This window comes from Planococcus citri, chromosome 3 (assembly GCF_950023065.1).
Source record: "Planococcus citri chromosome 3, ihPlaCitr1.1, whole genome shotgun sequence".
In the NCBI taxonomy this organism is placed as follows: domain Eukaryota; kingdom Metazoa; phylum Arthropoda; class Insecta; order Hemiptera; family Pseudococcidae; genus Planococcus; species Planococcus citri.
The window spans coordinates 1,975,530-1,996,776 of record NC_088679.1 but is presented as its reverse complement, the minus strand read 5'-3'; the positions used below and the strand labels follow the sequence as shown (position 1 = coordinate 1,996,776).

Sequence of the window (21,247 nt, the reverse complement as noted above, 5' to 3'; positions counted from 1 at the left end):
TGGAGCCTCCAGCGACTTATTAAAAGGTTATATGGCGTGTTTTTTTTTTGGAAAATTGAAATTTCCTAAAAGTAGCTGGAGGGTTCAAAACCATTTGAAACCACCATGTAGTCTGCGAAGTAAATTTCAGCTTGTCAACTCCATTTGATAAATTAATTTTGGGAGAATTTCAAGTTTCAAAAATCTACTGGAGGCTCCAGTCATTTTCAAAAAATTCGCTGGAGGCTCTAAAATGACTTGAACCCACCTGAAGTCGTCTTCAGAGGGTGTTAAAATTAGTTTGCAGAATGTGAAAATTTAAAGTTTCAAACATCTGCTGGGGGCTTCAGGAATTTTCAAAAAGTCGCTGGAGGATCCAAAACGACTTGAAATTCACCTGCAGTACTTCGTAGCGTATTGAAATTAGTTTTTAGAATAAATTTTAGCTTTACAACTCCAATTTGATGGAATTTTGTGGGAATTTCGAGTTTCAAAAATCTACTGGAGGCTCCAGAACTGCTCAAAACGGGTTGAAACCGTTTCCAATCGATTTGGCATGTCGAAAATAGGGTATATCCCAAATTTCAGCTTTCTTGGTCAATTTGGTGGAATTTTGATTTTTTCCCTCATTTTTGGCCTAACTTCGATTTTCAAAAATTCACCAAAAATCGAAAAACGCACTTTAGCACTTGAAATTTTGACAGGTGATAAATTTTCGCATGATCTTTCGATCTACCTTTGTAAAGTTTGAAAAAGTTCGTGCAAGTCCCATATTAAAACGCAAAATCTGCGATTTTGGCTGACTTGTCAATCAAAATGGCCGCCATTTTGTAAGTAAGGCCAACTTCTTTTTGGCAAGTTTGCTTTAAAATGTTCCTTAGGATGTCCCCTTTAAGAAAAAAGTTGTCCCGGAGTATTGGCGAGGGGGTGGGGTGAAATTACTCCTATTGTCATATGCCGGAATAAAGCTGGAAAGCCGTGTTACTTGTGCTCGAATTTCAACATACTGATTGTGATTAGGTCATGGTTTCAAGCCATTCTGGAGCCTCCGGACCTATTTTGTGGAAATTTCAACTTTTAAAAATGTACCGGAGGATTCAGATTTGCCCTAAATGATATGAAATTATAGAAAAATTCAGTTTCAGAGAATACTGATTTTTTTTCATGCTCTGTCGAAATTTGATTTTAAAAAAAAAGTTTTCGAAATTTTTTTTGCTAGTTGAATATCTGGCGTTTGAAAACTTGATAAAAATGAAAAAATGAATAAATTGTTGTATCTAACGATAGGGACAAATTTTCAAAAAAAATTATGTTTTTACAGACTTTGAAAAAAAAATGATGATAAAAAATCAAAAAGATTCAATCAATTTCCAATATTTATTGGCCAAGTATTCTGCCTGATTTCGGAATATTTTGTCTGACTTTTGGAATTTCACGATGGATTTTTATTATCATGCAAGACTTTTGAAAACTGAAAAAAATGACCCAATTTCTGACATTTTGAGTGATATTGAAGTGAACCTTTAAATCTCAAAAATTAATAAATCCGATGTATGACTCTCAAAAAAAAATTTCTGACCTTTTATCAAACTTCTGAAAACTTGGAAAAAATCCTATAGAGTTCCTATATTAACGAAATTTAATTATTTTTTTTGCAAAAAACGTGTTTATTATTCTACTGCGTAGAGTTGAAAGTATATTTCGAGAAGTATGAGGTAGAAAAAAGTTTAAAAGAGAACGTCCCTCCGTTTGGGAGAAATACCCGAGCCGATATTGGTTCGTAAAAATTTAACGAAAACAAAACCACAGCAAAATTAAAAAGTCGTCGAGCGATAATTTAGTTTTTAAAAAGCTCAGAGCATTTTTCGAATATATCGGTGTAGATAAATTTGTTTTACACGCTTATTACAAAGTAAACTAAACGTCGCGTCGGGTTGATAATTGGCGTGCAATACTCGTTTTGTATCGTCTAAAAAGAGTTTAATTATTTATGCGGATCCGCCTTTTCAGGTTAACGTGTATCGCCTTAGTCGTTGTCGTCAAGTCAGTGTTGTGGGACGAGGGCGAGGACGAAGACGAAGGCGATGTCAAGAATAATTCGACGGATTCGGTGTAACTTACATGTTAAATGAACAGGACGCTCAGTATGAGAGGACTGGGAAGGGGGGTGGTTAGGGTGCGGCCCAATTGTATGAAAAAATAATTGTTTTTAAATTTTCAACGGCACTACCTCAAAAAAGTTTCATTAGACTGTAAAAATACAGAATCCAAAATTTGAGCAATTTCCACAAATATTTAGAGGTCGCTCAATGCCCATTTGTGAGGAACGGGGGTCGCGCGCCCGAGCCTACAACATTTCCACCATAGTACCGTGGACAACGCGACGTGTTCTGCCTCACGCAGTCGCGCTCAATGTTACAACTCCTTTCAATTACTTTATACAACGAATGATACGTTAGCTCATCTTTTCCTAACGTCAGGGTTGTACAAAAAAATATTAAAAAAAGAAAAAAATTGTTTGAAACGTTTTTACCTGCTAAAAATAAAACGTATTAAAAACGCGTTTTAAATGACTTTTAAACAAGATTTGGTGTTGTTTTTTCCCCCAATTTCTTTTGTGCTTAGTGATTTCTATGCTACGAGTTTTAATGTACATGGTATATTGTGTAATTCTTCCAATAAAGTATTAAGTTGCACATATCCTACAAGTTAGGTACTATTCTGTGTAAGTATCTTATACCTCAAATCCGCACAAAACAAAAAACCATTATAAAAATTCCTGGCTGTAATTTATTCTTCACAAAGTATCAGAAATTCATATTGTGCTTAGAAAATTGAAAAATATACATGATGCGCTAGTATTTCCTTCAGTACTTAGGTAATCTTGTTGAGAGAAGTTCGTAACATTGAGCGCGAGGGGATACGTCGCGTTGTCCACGGTACTGTGGTGGAACGTAGTGTGCTCGTGCGCGCGACTCTCGTTCCGCACAAATGGGCTTTGAGCGACCTCTAAATATCAATTTTTCGAAAAACTGTTCAAATGGTATTTTTTTTTTATAGAATTGAACAAAATTACGGGTAGTCCAATTTATTTTTTCAAACTTTTGTTTTGGGCCGCACCCTAGGGGTGGTGCTCGAGGGGGTAGATGGGTGCTAGCAATGGTGTATCTGGGACGGTTAATACGGTTCCCATTCCCAATACGGTTATCGAGTTTTAACATAACTGTTGAAGCAAAGCTTTGTATGTGCGAACGCTATGCTCAGGCAGCTTTTAATTATGCACGAAACTTACTCTACACAACTACACGCTGAAATTCATTTAATTATTTCGTTGCCTCGAGTTTAGAATGTATACAGAGAGCGAGAAGGAGGTGGCGTGGCGCGGCAGATGGATATGCTGAAAGCGACCACGCCACTGTCGCTTCGAAACTTTTCCAAACTCAACCAACTATAAGTTTTAGTATTTGGTACGGTGAGTAGTCGAATCGCCTCTGTGCTGATAGGTTTGCGTACTTGTCGTTTAATAGTAAACCGACTCGACTCGACTCGACTCTGCTTCTCCGACCCGATGCCGACGTACTGTGCTCCTTTCTTCATCGTATGTGTGTGTCTGTGTGTCCCTGTCTGCAGAGTAGGTTAGCAGAGTATCGTGTGAAACAGAAATACTTACTCGTAGACTATGTGTGTAAATGGAGATTTTCAAGTTGAGAAGCAGTTTTTTCTCCCTGCTTTCTATCTAATCGGGTTTACCGCCGAAGAGTTTTCCAACTAATGGATCGACATGGACTATTTTCTGTCTCAGCCCATATATCGTTGTATAACGGTACGAATCGACTAAATTGTCGCGAACGAATTTTCCCATAATATGGTGAAAGAGATGTCAAGAACTGGTTGATGTGACCGCACCTTGAACGTTTTATAATATGAATAAAACGAAGAAAATAGCGTATCTTGAGAACGAATATTGCCCATCAGATGGTTTTATTTCGCAGTGAATAAAGGTTCGCCAATGATCCCCTCTGGCCATTATTGTGAATTTATGAAAGTAGGTACATGTACCATTTTAGCAATGGGAACGAATCTAGTTGGAAACAGAATGACCTAATTTATTTTTTACAACTTCTTTTTGAGGAGCTTCACGTACACGGAGAGACCACAATTGTGAGGGGCGGGGGAGAGGAAGATATTTTCTTGATAAGGGGATCACCCAAAATAATTCTAATCTAAAATGGAAAATTTTTGGATGACCCGAATTTTCATTTTTTTTCTCTCAAGGGAGGGGGGGGGACTTTTAACACAACTTGAGAAAAATTATGAAAAATTGGAATAGTTTCAAAATATAGTGGAAGTATGGAAAGAATCGTGTGATTACGAACCCCCCCCCCCAAAAAAAAAATACCACAGATTGAGATTTTCAAACAGTTGTTAAATTTCACTTAGTTGAAAATTGAGGAAAATATGATGGAAATGGCGAAATTAAAAAGCAAAGAGGGGTGTGAAAATTGCAAAAAAAAAACATCCGTAAAATTCATGAAGATTTTTTTGACGATTTTTTTTCGAGCATTTTTACGATTTTTTATCAACTTTCACTTTATTTTCAGCATATGTACTCATTTTCTATAAACTTAGTTCTGCACTACTTCATCCAATTTTCGAATTTTCCCCTAATTTTTCGTAGATTTTCAATTTTTATCCATTTTTATGCCAATTTTGTTGATTTTTTAATCATTTCACGTTTCTCTGGCCCATTTTAGAAAATTTTGTCGATATGGTGTGGAAATTTCCGTAAAACGACCCTTTCATTAATTTTTCATTGTTTTTATGACGATTCGTGAAGTTTTAAAATTCATCATCGGAAATTGAAAATGACTCGTTAGCGAACGATGTGCTCAAAGGGGAAGAATCGATCGCGAATGAATGAATCAGCAGAAGTTGAATCGACCCAAATGAAAGATTAAATCATTGAAGTTGACATTACAAAATACACGTACAAAAATTTGAATTGATTCGTTCGCGAACGATTCGCTGGGAAACGAGAAATTATTCATAAGGACTAGAAAAAAACTTGGAAATCAAATCAGATGATGAGACAAAACGATATTATTAATTTTATTCTATCAATAAAACTTGTGCAGAATGATTCATTCGCAAACGATTTCCTCAAAGAAGAATCGTTTGCGAACGAATGAATCATCAATGCATCAGAGCGGTTAAAAAATTATTCTTGATAAGGTTACCTTCCTTTCAACTCAACATTAGGTAAGTACGGGTTTGTTAACGAAAAGAAAAAGGTAATAATGAATCACTCGAGAACGACTGAATCACTTGGAAATCTGATCAGAAAATATGAAAGACAAAATGGAACCAAAAATCGCGGATGATTCGTTTGCGAACGATTTGCTCAGATGGGAAATCCCGTTCGCGAACGAATGAATCACTAATGAATCAACCAGATGAATGTTAATATGTACCACCCTCTTTCAACAGCTGATATCTCAAAACTATCAATAAAAATGAGAGTTGATTCATTAAGCGAACGATTCGCTCAAAAATAATGACTCATTCGTGAACGACTGAATCTCTTGAAAATCAAATAAAAAAAAATCATGAGATAACAATAACAAAATTGAACGTTCTTTATTGTTTCATAAAAATTGTGAATGATTCGTTCGCGAACGACTTGCTCAGATGAGAAAAATCGTTCGCGAACGAATGAATCCCCAAACAACCGAATGAAGTACAGATGACGAAACTTGAGAGTTGAGACTTTTAATCCTATTATCAAAAACGTGACTCAACTCATTCGCGAACCAGTTGCTCAGATGGAAGAAATCATTCGCGAACGAATTGAATCATCAGTGAATCAAACTAGATGAAAGGTAATATAGGTGCCTAGACCCACTCACCTTTCAACTTGATTGATATCACAGATGAACTATCAATAAAAATTGGAGTTGATTCATTATGCGAACGAATCGCTCAAAAATTATGAATCATTCGAGAACGACTGAATCACTTGAAAATCCGATCAAAAAAATCATGAGAAAATCATAACAAACAAAATTGAACGTTCTTTATTGTTTGATAAAAATTGTAAATGATTCGTTCGCGAACGACTTGCTCGTAATGGAAAAAATCGTTCGCAAACGATTTGCTCAAAATTGAAAAATCATTCAAGAGGGACTGAATCTCTTCTAAATAAGAACCATTGAAAGAAGAAAGAAAACGTTGTAAAATTCGACTTTTTGAAAAGGTGTCAATAAAAATTCAAAATAATTCGTTCGCGAACGACTTGATCGAAAGTGAAGAATCGATTGAGAGTTGATAAACCTAATGTAGTGGGAGAAAAATACATGCAGTTCTTCCACTTATGTGGGAGAAAAATATTTTTATCCATCACCTACACTGGGAGAAATTTACATACGAAAAGTTCAGTCACCTTAATGGGAGAAAATTTTCCTGTCGCCATAGCAGCAGAATATTTTTCTACCCCCTAAGCGACAGATTTTCGATCATTTTAGTGACCAATTATGATGTCAGTGACCAAGCCGCGACAATTTAAACTTCCTACTCAGTGATGGTGGCGCTTACATGCAATTATAATCAAGAAATTATCGAACATAGTCGATTATACTCGATTACATCATCATTTATTAGGTGGTGGCGCCAAGCTGTCCACCACTCTCGCGATAACAACCAATAGAAAACCAGTTCAGCACAAATATCGCTGAGTATAATCGAACATGACGTAATTCTAGCGCCAGCTGCGAAAGATAGCGCCGCTAGAAGCGTTGAGCGCGTGCGCCACTGACTGCATACGTTCCCCCGCCCGATTTCTCGTAAAAAGCGCAGTTATAAAAGCTCTGATCCGAGACAATTTAGGTAGGACTGCAGACATCGACGCCGCCAAGTATAGTTCCAACTTTACTTCCATCTCCGCAAATCGGCTGGATCCCATTCGCCAGAAGAGACCAATAAATCCATCTTTAGCTCGATATTTCCAACTGTAGTTCCTACTGTTTCCAGCTTTAGCTTCCTTCAGTTCATGATTTATTGGACTTTGATGAATTTTGGCGTCTGCAGCCTCGGACTTTGTCATCATCTGCGATGACATTGTTTCTCAAGTTAAGTCCCTATGGGTCAATTAGTGAATCTTCAGCTGTCTCTGATCACTCTTTGAAATGCACAGAGATAGGTTTTAATAACAAGTTGCCTTGGTTCACATTCCAACTTTAGATTTAAGTTTCAAGACCTTGGTTCGCATTGTCTTTCTTTATTTTCTTTTTTGTTTGAAAATGACGTATCGCTCAGGACGTGCATTTTAGTTTTAAGTACAGACGCATCGCTCAGGGTGTCTTCCTTTCTTTCTTCTTTTTTTAATATTTATTTTCCTTTTTGTTGCTCCTAGTTTAAGTATTCCCCAAAATTCCCCAGGGTTGCGATCCTTTTTATTTGTCTTTGTTTTATCCCTTAAGTATAAGAATAAATGTCCTAAATGTGAATTTGTCTTGGACTTTTATTCAACTTTCGTGACTTTGAGAATTCAATGAATATTTCCAACTTTACCATAAATATATCATTCTGTTGAAAGTTCAATCATATCTTAGCTCAAGCTTCAATTAATCCAACTTTAACCCCACGTCTTATAAATATGTAAATATTGGGGAGGGAACCCATTTTACATCCGCGATTCATCCGATCCTGAGATCTCGATGAGCTAGTCATAGAATCGCGAGAGATATCAATTTTGACATCACCAATATTTCCATCATTATTTTTCAAACAGAACGAGAGTGCATGAATCCGATATCCAGATGGCCAAAGAGGATTTGAATTAGTCTATATTTTCTTATCTTCAAAGAAATCAAGATTCAAAAATTTCCATTTTTAAACTCCGATCTTGGTGAAAAATCAAAAACTTCAAAATAAAAAATTTAATTTTTTATTTTATGGTAGTTTTTGGGTTTTTCCGAATATTTCTCCCTCCACACTAAAAAAAAAATTAGAGTAAATAAAAAAGTTCGTACTTTGAAGCTTGAAATTATTAGTAATCTGTCTTGAAAAATTGGAGTAGATTTTGTTTGTGTACGATTGGTATTTCGTTCTGAAATGAATTACGAATCATTCGAGAACGACTGAATCATTTTTATATCAAGTCTGATAATAAACGACAGGAAAACACAAAATATCCCTTTATCGGCTTCAGGTGATGAGTAGGGAGCTCAAAAAAGCAAAATACGATCCACCCTAAGTTCCCTTCGAATCTTTTCACTGGCATTGGCGAACAAATTCACACATTTGGTTTGAATTTCCGAACCGGTTAGTCAAATTATTCGTAATCTTCCTCCGAACGTGTTTTAAAAAAAAATCCTTAAAATCTTCCGCCTTCTTCGAGATATATGTACTACATATAGATCCTTTACGAATCGAAATGAAGCATCTATTTTTCAAAACATTAGTTCATTATGAGGAGGAAAAACCGTAATGAAAAATAGAAAGAGGTATAGAAAAAAACAGCGAAAAAAGGTTGAAAGTATTAGAAAGAAAGCAAAAAAAGTACAACCCGAGAGTATAAGTATAGTAAAGGGAAATAATGATAGAATATGTCGCGATGAGCATCTAGTAAATGGTAAAAACGACGCGTTATTTGTCTGTGTCGGTTTATTTTGGCGTATGATTCGATTTATGGAAAGGCAGGTGAAAAAAAAAATCGAATTATTACACCATTACTGGGTGAATAAAGGTTAAGAAAACGGGTTAGGTGTGGTAGGTATACATCCTTTGTTCGTTTCGCTGCCTTCTGTTGGTACGTACTACATAGCTATATAGGAGTACAGATGGTCCGGGGTTGGTAGTTGGTACGACGCTGTTTCTTCGAGCAAACATGGTCGTTTTTTTTTTATTTAACGGAATGCGGTTGGGGTTACGGCGTACGGCGATACTTTATAGTGGCGATTGCTCCAGTGAAAAGGGAAAAAAATGAAGGCAAATTCTCAGTACTTAACCAGTGTGAAAGAAGAATTAAGAAGGAATTGTGAAAGAACTAACGTGCACCCTTCTTTTGTCGAGTACTACGAATTGAGAATCGGGTATTACCTAGTCTGGTACCTCGGTGAGGCTGTTTCCGTTACCCTGCTCGTAGTTCAGTCCGCTTTCATGTTAGTGGCCAATTTGTGTGGTGTAGGCAACTAGCCAGATGTGTCGCGCGAATTATTACTCGTAAGTTGCATGTTTAATTATTGTTGTGCTGGTGAATCGGATCGGATTCGACGACAGCGTAGGAAAATTTGCATCTCTTTCGCGATTATTCGAAAAGGGACGAACATAAGAGGAATCGAATCGAATCTCGATGACAGAATTGGCAAAGATTACTCGTATCTTGGTCGAACGATGTTCTCGCGTTATCAACTTATTTTATGTGTCTTATGTTTTGTTTTATTCTTGTTGTTCGCAGTTCGTCGCGTTGCTCCTCAATTCTCGATCGCGCCTCCTCAATACAAAGAGGTGAAATTAGGAGATGACTTCAACATCACGTGCGTGGCGATCGGATCGCCGATGCCTTATGTCAAATGGCAGAAGTTTCCGAATATCGATATCACCTCCGAGGATCAGTTACCAGTTGGGAAAAACGTGCTCGAGATCAAGAACGCTCAAACATCGGAGAATTACACGTGCATAGCCGCCAGCTCCTTAGGAACAGTCAACGCTACCACTTACGTCAAGGTTCAATGTAAGTATCCTATCTACACTGCACATGTGTGCTTTTTAATTTTCGATAACGCGATGGCGATAATTTTCCAACTACCAGAGTTGTTGTTTTTTTTTGGTTTTACTACCGAGTCGTTATTTTACGTTAACGACGTCTATGAAAATTTACGCCTCTATTAGAACGAAGTGTTAAAATTTTGCTCAATTTTTACAACGTAGGTACCAAATTTTAACAATGCTATGAAGTTGTTGGAAAGTAAGCAAAAAAAAACTCCAAGTTTTTTTTTTCAAGTTCAGTTGATTTAAGTTATAGAGTCGAAGACGTGGAGTGGAGAGGGTAGGTAGTTGCAATGTAAATGCGAATTGATAAACTTGCTTCATCGTCGAGTGTTTTAAGAGGTGTTTTTTCGGCGTGTTTTTCTTTTTTTTTCACCTCTCTCTCTCTCTTTCTCATTCTCTCGCTACCTATTATGAAAAGTTAACAAAGTACACTCTTAATGGATTCAATAAAATACAAAACTATGCGAATATAAAAAAATAAAAGCCAAGTGCAGGGCAGGTGGTTATAAGAGGAAACCAACGCTGATCTGGAGGGATTGTCGTGTATACAAGATGAAGTTAAGAAGAAGAAGAAAAAAAAAAGTCGAAAAGGCGGCATCAAGTTACGCCATAGTTTACGAGTACCGTAAAAAATATTTTTCAAAGTTTTCGTCAAAATTACTATATTTAAAAAAAAATGAGAGAGAGAGAGAAGAAATAGAAGAAGAAGAAGAAAACGCTAGGCGTAAAGAGATGAAGAAAATGCGTTCTTTATTATGGACAAGGACGATGTCGTAAAAAAAAACCTCTCTTGTGTAAAGGCAAGAGGGCACGGTGAGTTTATACTCGAAGCGTTTTAGAAAATAGTGGTTCGCGACCGTTTTTGCAGCTTTTCTTTTGTGTAACGTTTATCGGAGTTGTGAGGCGAGAAATTAGTATTTAGGTATTTTAAAGCTTTTCGAGTTGCAAATGCTGCGAATTTGGCACGAATCTGAGAGAAACGAACGTTGTTAAGGAATATGTTTAGTGCTGAGCCGAGTTTATGTGGAATTTTCTGACTTAATCTATTAGCTGCTTAAGGGCTGGATACTCAATTTGCAGTACACGTTGGAATGCGAGGCAGGTCGAATGACTTATTCTGCTGAATTAGTTACTTTGGAGATTCTATTATTATTTCAAGTCATGAATTGAAAAAAAAAATGTGAATGGATAAGGTTGTGAGTGAAGCATTGCACTGAAATGATACAAAAAAGTGAGACCAGGAACACATTCAGAAAAATTAAAAAATGATTTTATTTGGTAAAAATTTGAAATATTTATGGAATTTTTGAAAAATTGTAATCTCGGCCACTTCCCGAAAGATTTCTGTATACGAGTTTATGAGTGCTCAAAATTTTGAGCAATTTTGAAAGGCTTTACTTTGAAACTTTTATTTTTAAGCTTTTAAAATTTCACAAGTATTTATTGATGCTAGGGCTTTAGAGTGGAAAACCAGACTGTGGGGAAAGAAACATAGATCATCAGTCATGAACGATAGTATTCCAAAGAGGAAACGCCCAATACGTACTTTGAGCACCTTTGAAGTTGACAAAAAATGAGCATTTAGTTACTCTAACAGCTAAAGAAATTTCCATCTTTGAAAACTTGGAACTTTTAGGGGGGAGAGAGAGGGAAAGGAGGTTGCTCGTTGACTCTAAAATTTCCGTTTTTTTTCTATCGTCTTCTTGAGATTATTTGGCAAAAAATTTATAATGGGCTCTGTGAAATTTAAAAAAAAAAAGAGAGAGAAAAGACTATATCGTTCTAAAATAAATCCCTAGACAATTTTCATGTGCCAAAGTGATTTTTTTAAATTTTTGGTGAATTTTTAAAAATCAAAATTGGGTCGAAAATTCCAAAAAATCAAAATTTTACCAAATTGCCCCAAAAAGCTGAGATTTAAAGTGTACCCGATTTTTAGTCTCTCAAAAGGATTGGAAAAGATGTCAAACCGTTTTGGGCAGTTCTGGAGCCGCCAGTAGATTTCTAAAGATCGTATTTTCTTCAAAATTTTACCAAATAAAGTTAGAAAGTTGAACGTTACTTTATGCTCTAATTTCAACATCCTGACGAGTCGACTAGAGATGATTTCAAGCCTGTCTGGAGCCGCCAGCCAAATTTTAAAAATTGCAGATTTCGAAAAAACAACCTGAAATTCTTTGAAATTTGACTTATTAGCACGTGTAAAATGAGATTGATGCAGCATATTTTATCGCAGTAGGCTTCAGAACGGCTTGAAACCGTTTTCAGTCGACTTCGCATGCCAAAAATAAAGCCTAAACTTAATTTTGTTTTTGTTGTTTTTTTTGTCACATGACGCGGACGTGAGGTCATTATTTTCGAAATTTTTTATTTTCAAAAATACCTGAAGACTCCAGAAAGGCTTAAAAATTTGGGTCACTGAAAGTTCATGTCACCCACACCTTAGAACCAAATTTTCAGCTGCCAAATATCATTTTTCGAATTTTGGCGAATTTTTGAAAATCAAATTTAGGCCAACAATGAGGGGTAAAAATCAAAATTTCACTAAATTGGCCAAGAAAGCTGAAATTTGGGATATACCCTATTTTCGACATGCCAAATCGATTGGAAAAGGTTTCAACTCGTTTTAAGCAGTTCTGGAGCCTCCAGCAGATTTTTGAAACTCAAAATTCCCACAAAATTCTATCAAATTGTAGTTGTAAAGCTAAAATTTATTCTAAAAACTAATTTCAATACGCTACAAAGTACTGCAGGTGAATTTCAAGTCGTTTTGGAGCCTCCAGCGATTTTTTGAAAATTACTAAAGCCTCCAGTAAATTTTTGAAACTTGAAATTTCCTAAAAATTTTATCAAATTGAGATGGAAAGCTGAAATTAACTATGCACTCCAATTATAACACCCTCTGAAGACAACTTTAGATGGGTTCAAGTCGATTTGGAGCCTCCAGTGATTTTTTTGAAAATTCTTAAAACCTCTAGCAGATTTTTGAAACTTTAATTTCCACAAAATTTCATTAAATGGAGATGGAAAGCTGAAATTTATGCTCTACACTCCAATTTTAACACCCTCTGAAAACGACTTCTGGTGGATTTCAAGTCATTTTAGAGCATCCAACGACTTTTTTGAAAATTACTGGAGCCTCCAGTAGATTTTTGAAACTTGAAATTTATCCAAAATATCATCAAACTAAGATGGAGAGTCGAAATTCATTCTGCAAACTAATTTCAATGCGCTACAAAGTTGACTGCTGGTGAATTTCAAGTCGTTTTGGAGCCTCCAGCAACTTTTTGAAAGGTTGTATGACGTTTTTTTGGAAAATTGAAATTTCCTAAAAGTAGCTGGAAGCTTCAAAACCATTTGAAACCACCATGTAGTCTGCGAAGTAAATTTCAGCTTGCCAACTCAATTTGATAAATTAATGTTGGAGAAATTTCAAGTTTCAAATATCTACTGGAGGCTCCAGTAAGTTTTAAAAAAGTCGCTGGAGGCCCTGAAATGACTTGAACCCACCTGAAGTCGTCTTCAAAGGGGGTTAAAATTTGAGTGTAGAGTAAACTTCAGCTTTCCATCTCCATTTGATGGAATCTTGTGGAAATTTCGAGTTTCAAAAATCTGCTGGAAGCTTCAGGAATTTTCAAAAAGTTGCTGGAGGCTCCAAAACGACTTGAAATTCACCTGCAGTACTTCGTAGCGTATTGAAATTAGTTTTTAGAATGAATTTTTGCTTTACAACTCCAATTTGATGGAATTTTGTGGGAATTTCGAGTTTCCAAAATCTGCTGGAGGCTCCAGAACTGCTCAAAACGGTTTGAAACCGTTTCCAGTCGATTTGGCATGTCGAAAATATGGTATTTCCCAAATTTCAGCGTTCTTGGTCAATTTGGTAAAATTTTGATTTTTTCCCCTCATTTTTGGCCTAAATTGGATTTTCAAAAATTCACCAAAAATCGAAAAACCCACTTTAGCACTAGAAATTTCGACAGGTGATAAATTTTTGCATGATCTTTCGATCTACCTTTGTAAAGTTTGAAAAAGTTAGTGCATGTCCTATGTTTAAACACAAAATCTGCGATTTCGGCTGACCTGTCAATCAAAATGGCCGCCATTTCGGAAGTAAGGCCAACTTTTTTATGGCAAGTTTGCTTTAAAATGTTCCTCAGGATGTCCCCTTTAAGAAAAAAGTTGTACCGGTGGATCGGCGGGGGGGGTGCAAATACTCCTATTATCATATGTTGGAACGCAAAATCTGCGATTTCAGCTGTCCTCAATCAAAATGACTGCCATTTTGTAAGTAGGGTCACTTTTGTTTCTTAGGACAAAGGCTAGAAATGATCCTTAGGCCTCTCCCTTAAAAAAAAGGTGCTCCTGGAGGATCGGCCCGGGGGGGAGGGTGTTGATAAATTCTTATGCGGGCACCCGACTATTAGAAACATTTTTTGAAAAAATTCAGCATCAAGAAACCTTAATATTTCTATAAAATTGGCCCTCATTGCAAGTTGATAATTTTGGGATATGATTTAGAACAAAATATATTTCCAGAGTTGTAGCTATCCAGTAATTACATTGAGGATTTTGAGAGTTTTTTTTTTTTTGTTGAAAAAACTGGATGTTTGAAAAATTTCAAGTACCCATGTCAAAATAAGGCGTAGGTAATTTAAATACAATCAGAAATGTATTCTTCTCGAGAAGACTGGAAAAATTGGCGTTGAAAATCGAAAAAAACGAGGGAAATCATTTCCCAAGAAAAATGAACACCTGCAGATTAGAATCAGAATTCTGAAAACTTCATAATTTTGATAACCATTCTCTGATTATTATGTTTTTGTGCTTTGTTTCGACTTGACATAGCATCGAATTCCACCCTTCACCGTACGATTAATTAATTTGAAAACCTTGATTTTTGCAGCTCTGCCCGGTCCACCAATCGACATCAAAGTTACCGAAGTTACCGCCACATCAGTACGCCTCTCATGGACCCATTCGAATCCGGCCGACTTGCAGTACTACGTTATCCACTATAAACCACGCCATGCAAACCAAGCATTCGCCGAAATCAGCGGTGTGATCACGTTGTACTACACGATCCGAAATCTTAGCCCTTACACGGAGTACGAATTTTACGTGATCGCTGTGAATAATTTGGGACGAGGGCCTCCTTCAGCTCCGACCATTATAACCACCGGTGAAACAGGTACCGTACTCATAATGCTAATGCTAAAAATTACTCTTAAATCTTATATTTTTTCCTATATGTAGTGCCAAACTGTCTATGTATACAGCTGTATACATTACACACTTCTATATATAGGAGCAGATAATGCTGTGTGTACACAGGAAGAGAAAACATTTAAAAAATCACGCGTGAGCATTTATTTTTAGCCGGGGAAAAAAATTGTTGTTGAGGTGGATAAAAAAGCAGATATAAAATGAGATAAAGTGGGAGGTGGAAAAAAAATTGAAAGTACACATAGAGATCGAAACATACACGCGTGTTATGAAAGACGTCGATATAAGGAGGTAAAAAAGTACACACAGAACCACGAGGCTTAAAAGCTTTTTGGCGCGAAAGGTATTAAAAGCTTGATAGAAACGCCTTTTCAGATAATGTCTGCATTTGAAAAAGACTACGAGCGTCTTAGGGTTGGTAGGTGTATATATATAGAAGAGATGAAAGTTAGGTTTTTTTTTGTACTAGCGCGCTACACAGGCGCTAGCTCGTGTGTGTATAGTTTACATTTTCTTCTCTTTATTTTTCACCTTTTTTTTTTTCGTCTTTTTCTTCATTTTCTTTTTTCGTATAATGTATACGATATTTATTTTTCAATCTTACGACAATACGAGATTGTATTTTTACACATACTCTCGCTGAGCAATATGCGATGTGTTACCGCTTGTAAATCCAATAAGCAGAAATCACGCGAAATTTAGGTTTTAGATCTCATTTGCGAATGCGAGAGTATCGATTTCCATAATAGATGTATGGATGGATGAAGGTGTCTTTCTTGTACTCACCTTTCTTAACTCTTCAAACCTCTTCTATATTTTTTTTTTGCGACAAATTCAGCAACGTATAAGTTTTTTTGTGTGTTTACACGCGTACGATGATTTTTTAACATTTTTGGAAGTGCTAATTTAAGTAAGTTGATTTTTACGGTACTTTTTTGATGTTTTGTGCACCTGGTAATTCGGCCAGATTAGAGAGCAATGGCGAGGTGAGACATTGAAACGGTCTGCTTGAAATTCAAAGGTTTAGTCCAGATACGTAGAAGTATAAGTTTGTTGTCTACGATTTTCTTGATGAATTTTTTTTTTAGAAATGATGACGAGTATTTGATCATAATTCACGTTGAAGTGGAAAATTTTTCTTTTGGGTTTATGTTTTTGGTCTTCGAGAAATTGGTAACCGATTAAATTCGTGTTCACGAGGTGGGAAGAGCAGGGTACGTAGTAGTCTCTCTTTCGGACAATATTCAGGATCCTTCTTTCGTGAGAAATTTTAGAAATAGAATGGAATATTATTCCTAATTTTACGAAATTTTAAATCTTTAAATTGTGTGGCAAAAAAACTCGAGCATGGTAGATTTTTTGGTCCGAATAATATCAAACATATAATGAAAATTTCGACGAGCAACTTTGGGTTCTCTTTTGTCTGCGCACGTGCTTCAGAAGATACTTGTACAGCTTTTGAAATCACGTCGAGAGATCGTCACCTGGAGTTTTCTCACATTGCTAATCTTATTCGTATCAGATATAAGATATTTTTTCCGTTGGCACAGCAACACTGCAGATAGTGAGTACTCGTCATTATAAAAACAATGCTGTGAAAGAAGTCAGGTCAAGTGATCCTTTTGGAGGTTTCTTCCTATTTCAGTCGACTACATTTCGCTTTACGGAAATGAACGAATAGTTTTCGAAATGTCAACGTAAATTTCCCGCTCTGATTTCTCCCAGTGGTCAAGTTAGACTCTCTAATCTGTACGAATTGCACTTTTTTATTTTTGAGCACTTTTTTGAGTTTTTTTTTGTATTTTTTTAATTTTGTTTTTTGGTGGTGTTGTTTTTGTTTTTTTTTTTCGACATGAACTGAAAATATGTCGAATGCCAATGGTATGGATGTTGTGATAAGATTATGAGGAGAGTGGTTGGAAAAACTAGGTAATGGGAGGTAGATGATACGATGATAAGATGATAAATAGAGAGATTTGCTGTATGAAAAATGCCTTCAATTGTAAAGGCCTGTTGCAAAACAGTTACGATTTTAGATGATTTGATCATTCTATTGGCCATTTTATTGCCATTTTTGCGGCCAGAATTTTTTTTTTCAAGTTGAAGAATTTGTGTGGGAATATTTTTTAGTTGAAAGAATTCCGAGTTTTCAAAGTGTATTTTTTTGTCTCCATTGCTGGCATAAAAATTACAGCTAATTTTGAAAAAAAAAATTGTTTTGATTTCTGTCTAGGAGAAAAGTGGGTGTGAAGTCCTTTCTGAAAAAGGCGAACCCGACGAAACCGGTTTAGATACAATCAAATCACACATAACTTTTAAAATCCTGATCAAACCTGTTTGGAAATAATCTAAAGCGTTTAGATCCGTTCAAACCTTTTTGAGTCTAGGTATTTTGGTTGTTTACTTAATCGAACCTGTAGAATGGATTAAATCTTTACAGACCTATTTGAACCTGTTTGGGATAAAATCAGCTCGGGCTTATTGATAAATATTATTTGGATTTAGGTACTCGAATTTTTTTTAGACATGATTGAGTACGTGATACAACATGTTTGAAGATACTTAATCAAATCTTTGAACCTGATCAAACCTGTTGTTAGAGTTTCCAATTCGAGACTGATTTGGAATTAAATTTTTTTACACATAAAATATCTAAAATAAAAAATGAAATTATTGCAAAAACTATCTTGGAATCAGCGGTTTGTATTTTCATAATAACTCTTTTTAAGAAGAATCAAATTCATTTGAATCTAATAAAACCAGTTTAGATCTGACCAAACTTGTTTTTTCCTGATCAAACATGTTCAGATTTTATCTACTTACTGTTTTAGACTGGATCAACTTTGTTCGAACATATTATAGAAATGTAATCAAATTTTTCAAGACTGATTAGACATAATGTTTAAATTTGTTTCAACTTTGTAGCCTTGATCAGACCGGTTTGGACATTACCAAACCTGTTCATATCTAATAAAAACTGTTTGGGGTCAATGAAGTCTGCTCAGTTCTGATCAGACTGGTTCACTTGATAAAACCAGTTGATCAAACATGTTTTTCTCTGATCAAACATGTTTGAACATGATTAAACCTTTTTACACCTGAGCAAGCCAGTTCGGATTTGATTAACTAGGTACCTATTTGAAATCTGATCAAACTTTTTTGGCCTTGATTAGGGCGTCTACTGGCCAAAAAACTACAAATTGGCAAAAAAAAGTATAAAAAAATAGAAAATCACATTTAAAAAAAATATAAATATAAAAACCTGTCAAAAATGTAAAAGATTTTGGAAGAATTTTTAAAATGTAAAAAAACAAAGAGAACCTTGGTTGAAAAATATTTGCACATTGATTGTTTTCTACCACGGCTTCAAACCGGATGACTTTTTTTAGTCTGAATGGTTTGATCAAACCTGTTTAGACATGAAACCTGCTTGGACATCTGATCAAACCAGGGGTTTCCTGATTCAATCTGTTTAGATTTGATTCACGTTTTAAAACCTGATCAACACTGTCATTAAACCTACTTACCTACTTCTGAATAAAACTTTCAAGTTTTTAATTCAACTTACCTACCAATTTTTTCCTGGCCAAATATGTTTTGTGATAATTCAACCATTTCAAACCTGATCAAACCGGTTCAGATTTGACCAACTTCTTTAATTATAATCAAATCTGTTTGGGTCCAATAAAACGCATTAAACTGATTGATCAAACCTGTTCAAATCTGATCAAACTTTTTGGCCATGATCAAATTTGTTTGAACCAGTTCAAACCTAATCTACTTTTTTTATGTAATGAAACTGGTTTAGCTGTTATATATTAAAACTGGTTTTCACCTAATCAAACCTGTTTGGGTTTGATCAAACTTTTTGACCATGATCAAACTTGTTTGAACTTGTTTAAATCCAATCAACTTTTCTTTAGTGTAATGAAACCAGTTTAGCTCTGCTCTGATATAATGAAACCGGTTTTTACCTGATCAAACCTGTTTGGATTTGTTTAAACTTTTTGGCCATGATCAAACTTGTTTGAACCTGTTCAAACCTAATCAACTTTTTTGGGGGGTGGGGGGGGGGTAATGAAACCAGTTTTGCTCTGATGTAATGAAACCTGTTTTCATCACTGATCAAACCGGTTTGGATTTGATAAAGTTTGTAAACACAATCAAACATCTTTAGACTTCATCTTGTGAAAACTTTGTATACTTGATCAAAACAGTATGGATTTGATCAATTTACATCTGTTTGGATTTTGATCAAAACTTTTTTTGGCTTTGATGAAACCTGTTTCGACCTAATCGAAATCCGTTTAAGCCTGATAAAATCTACTTGTGCTTGATCGAGCTGTTTGAACCGGATCAAACATATTGTTTGTTATTGTTTGATTAAAAATTAATAGATCTACTAGAACTGATCTAATCCAATTGTTTACTCTTATGCTAAATTGGAATCTAATTGATGGCTTCAAAAGCTTCATTATCGAATCTTGAATTAGCTGTGCAAACCAAAACCAATGAGAGTTTAAAAGGCAAAAAAGCTAATTCACACCTTGAAAATTTTACTGTTCCCAATCACCACTCGTATCATTTTAAATGCACACAATTTTGTCAATATTATGTAGGTAGACTTACTCACTTATGAGTTTTTTTTATATAATACCTATACTTATGTGTTGATGTCTAATTAACTTATGGCTTGTTTTTTCTTTTCCCTTCTTTTTCTTCGAATCGAACGTTGTGTTTGGAAACTAATTGACTTATCAGCTCTTGACGCTGTATATCCAGGATCCAGTAAGTAATCTTTATAATGTTGCGTGTTCCGCTTATGTGTGCGTCTATATCTGCAATCTACCCTCGTATATGATCGTTTGCAGTACTATACTACTTATACGAGTACATTGGGCTTAATTTTACGTCACATTAGTGAATTTGCATCTCGCGCTTATCGCGGTGGTATAAATTGCTCGTTATGAATTGTCAGCATATTTGGTATATTTACGCGTACTATGGGTACGGGTAGTCCTGTTTCAAAAATTCGTATGATTAGTTGAGAATTCGAACGATGAGATGGGTCATTGAATCAGTCTCGAAGAAGTGTACCTCATTTTTGAAACCGGACTGCTCGGATTAGATGTATATGGTCATCATTTTTTTTCAAACATTCATCATTATTTTATGTACCTAATGTCGTACGAGTATATTTTCCTGAGGGAAAAAACTTGCGAGCAAATCCGAATACCTAATCGGATCGAATGAGACTGGAAGTAATTGCATACTTAGGTATACCTTACCAATGCTTGAAAGACTGCAAGGAGATTTATTCGACGTATGAATGCATGTTGTCTGAGAATTACGTATAATAATATTTACTCGAATCTGTGGTAAAATTTCAAACTCACAATGGATTATTAAATTTTCATTTATTTGCTCGCAGCATTATACACTGGTATGTTATGTAGTGTATAGTATACGTACGTCTACGTGCACACTTACTTACTTTCGTGTAATATTAAAAAGTAAAGGGAAGTAGATCCATGTACAAGTAGTCAATGTATCATTTATCGTGTCGATGCTTTGTATTATACAAAATTGTACAATTTGTATGCGCGTATTTTACATGTAGTATTGTGCTATATAGTTTGTCTTTGTATACGATACTACAACATACGAGTACATATGTATACGTCTCCCCAATTGTCGGTATACTAGTTATACATATTGGTTGCTGAAAGCATGATGGGGGGGGGAGGTATATGAATAACGAAAACGTACATCTATATACAATGGTAGTGAATTTAGATTATTCGGGTTAATTTATCGGTGAATGTAAGACGTCGTCGCAGTACGTTGCACATTGCTGTACAGTGTACATTAATACTTGGGTGTATGATTGCATTTTCACGATATCGTTGTATACATTACATAATAACATAACTTACCTACATCATATGTATAATACAAATACATTTTAGGTGCTTAATTTAGGGTGTTTCGAGTTTACCCAAGTTTCAATACAATTCGATTGCTGAATAATGAAGAGGTGTATTTGATTGAAAAACGATCTCCCTACATGAGTAGAGATGGTTTTAGTTGAATGAATCGAGAGGTCTCCTTTGTACTAGTATACCCACTAGGAAACCACTTGAAGTGTCTGGTTTTGATTTTTACTTCAGAACGACTTGAAACAGTTTGATATGTATCTCTCCAAACCGTAAAAATAAGCCTCCGACTGTAAATTTTTTTACTCTGATGTCAAAGAATGCTGAATTTTTTGAAA

At 35.5% G+C, this 21,247-nt stretch overlaps 1 protein-coding gene across 11 annotated transcripts in view; it reads left to right on the top strand.

The window, feature by feature from the left end:
* The window catches only part of Lar (tyrosine-protein phosphatase Lar), a 389,327-nt gene that overhangs the window by 322,677 nt on the left and 45,403 nt on the right, over positions 1 to 21,247 (top strand). For 8 of the 11 annotated variants that reach the window (XR_010557786.1, XM_065357492.1, XM_065357498.1 and 5 more), the window contains 3 exons: positions 9,434 to 9,709; positions 14,654 to 14,938; positions 19,735 to 19,761. Coding sequence is in view for 10 of the 11 variants with exons in the window: in XM_065357492.1 (XP_065213564.1) it covers positions 9,434 to 9,709; positions 14,654 to 14,938; positions 19,735 to 19,761 (588 nt within the window). In the remaining variant the exon portion in view is untranslated. The remainder of the gene's footprint in view (positions 1 to 9,433; positions 9,710 to 14,653; positions 14,939 to 19,734; positions 19,762 to 21,247) is intronic. The other 3 variants (XM_065357501.1, XM_065357496.1, XM_065357495.1) reach the window with 1 other exon arrangement.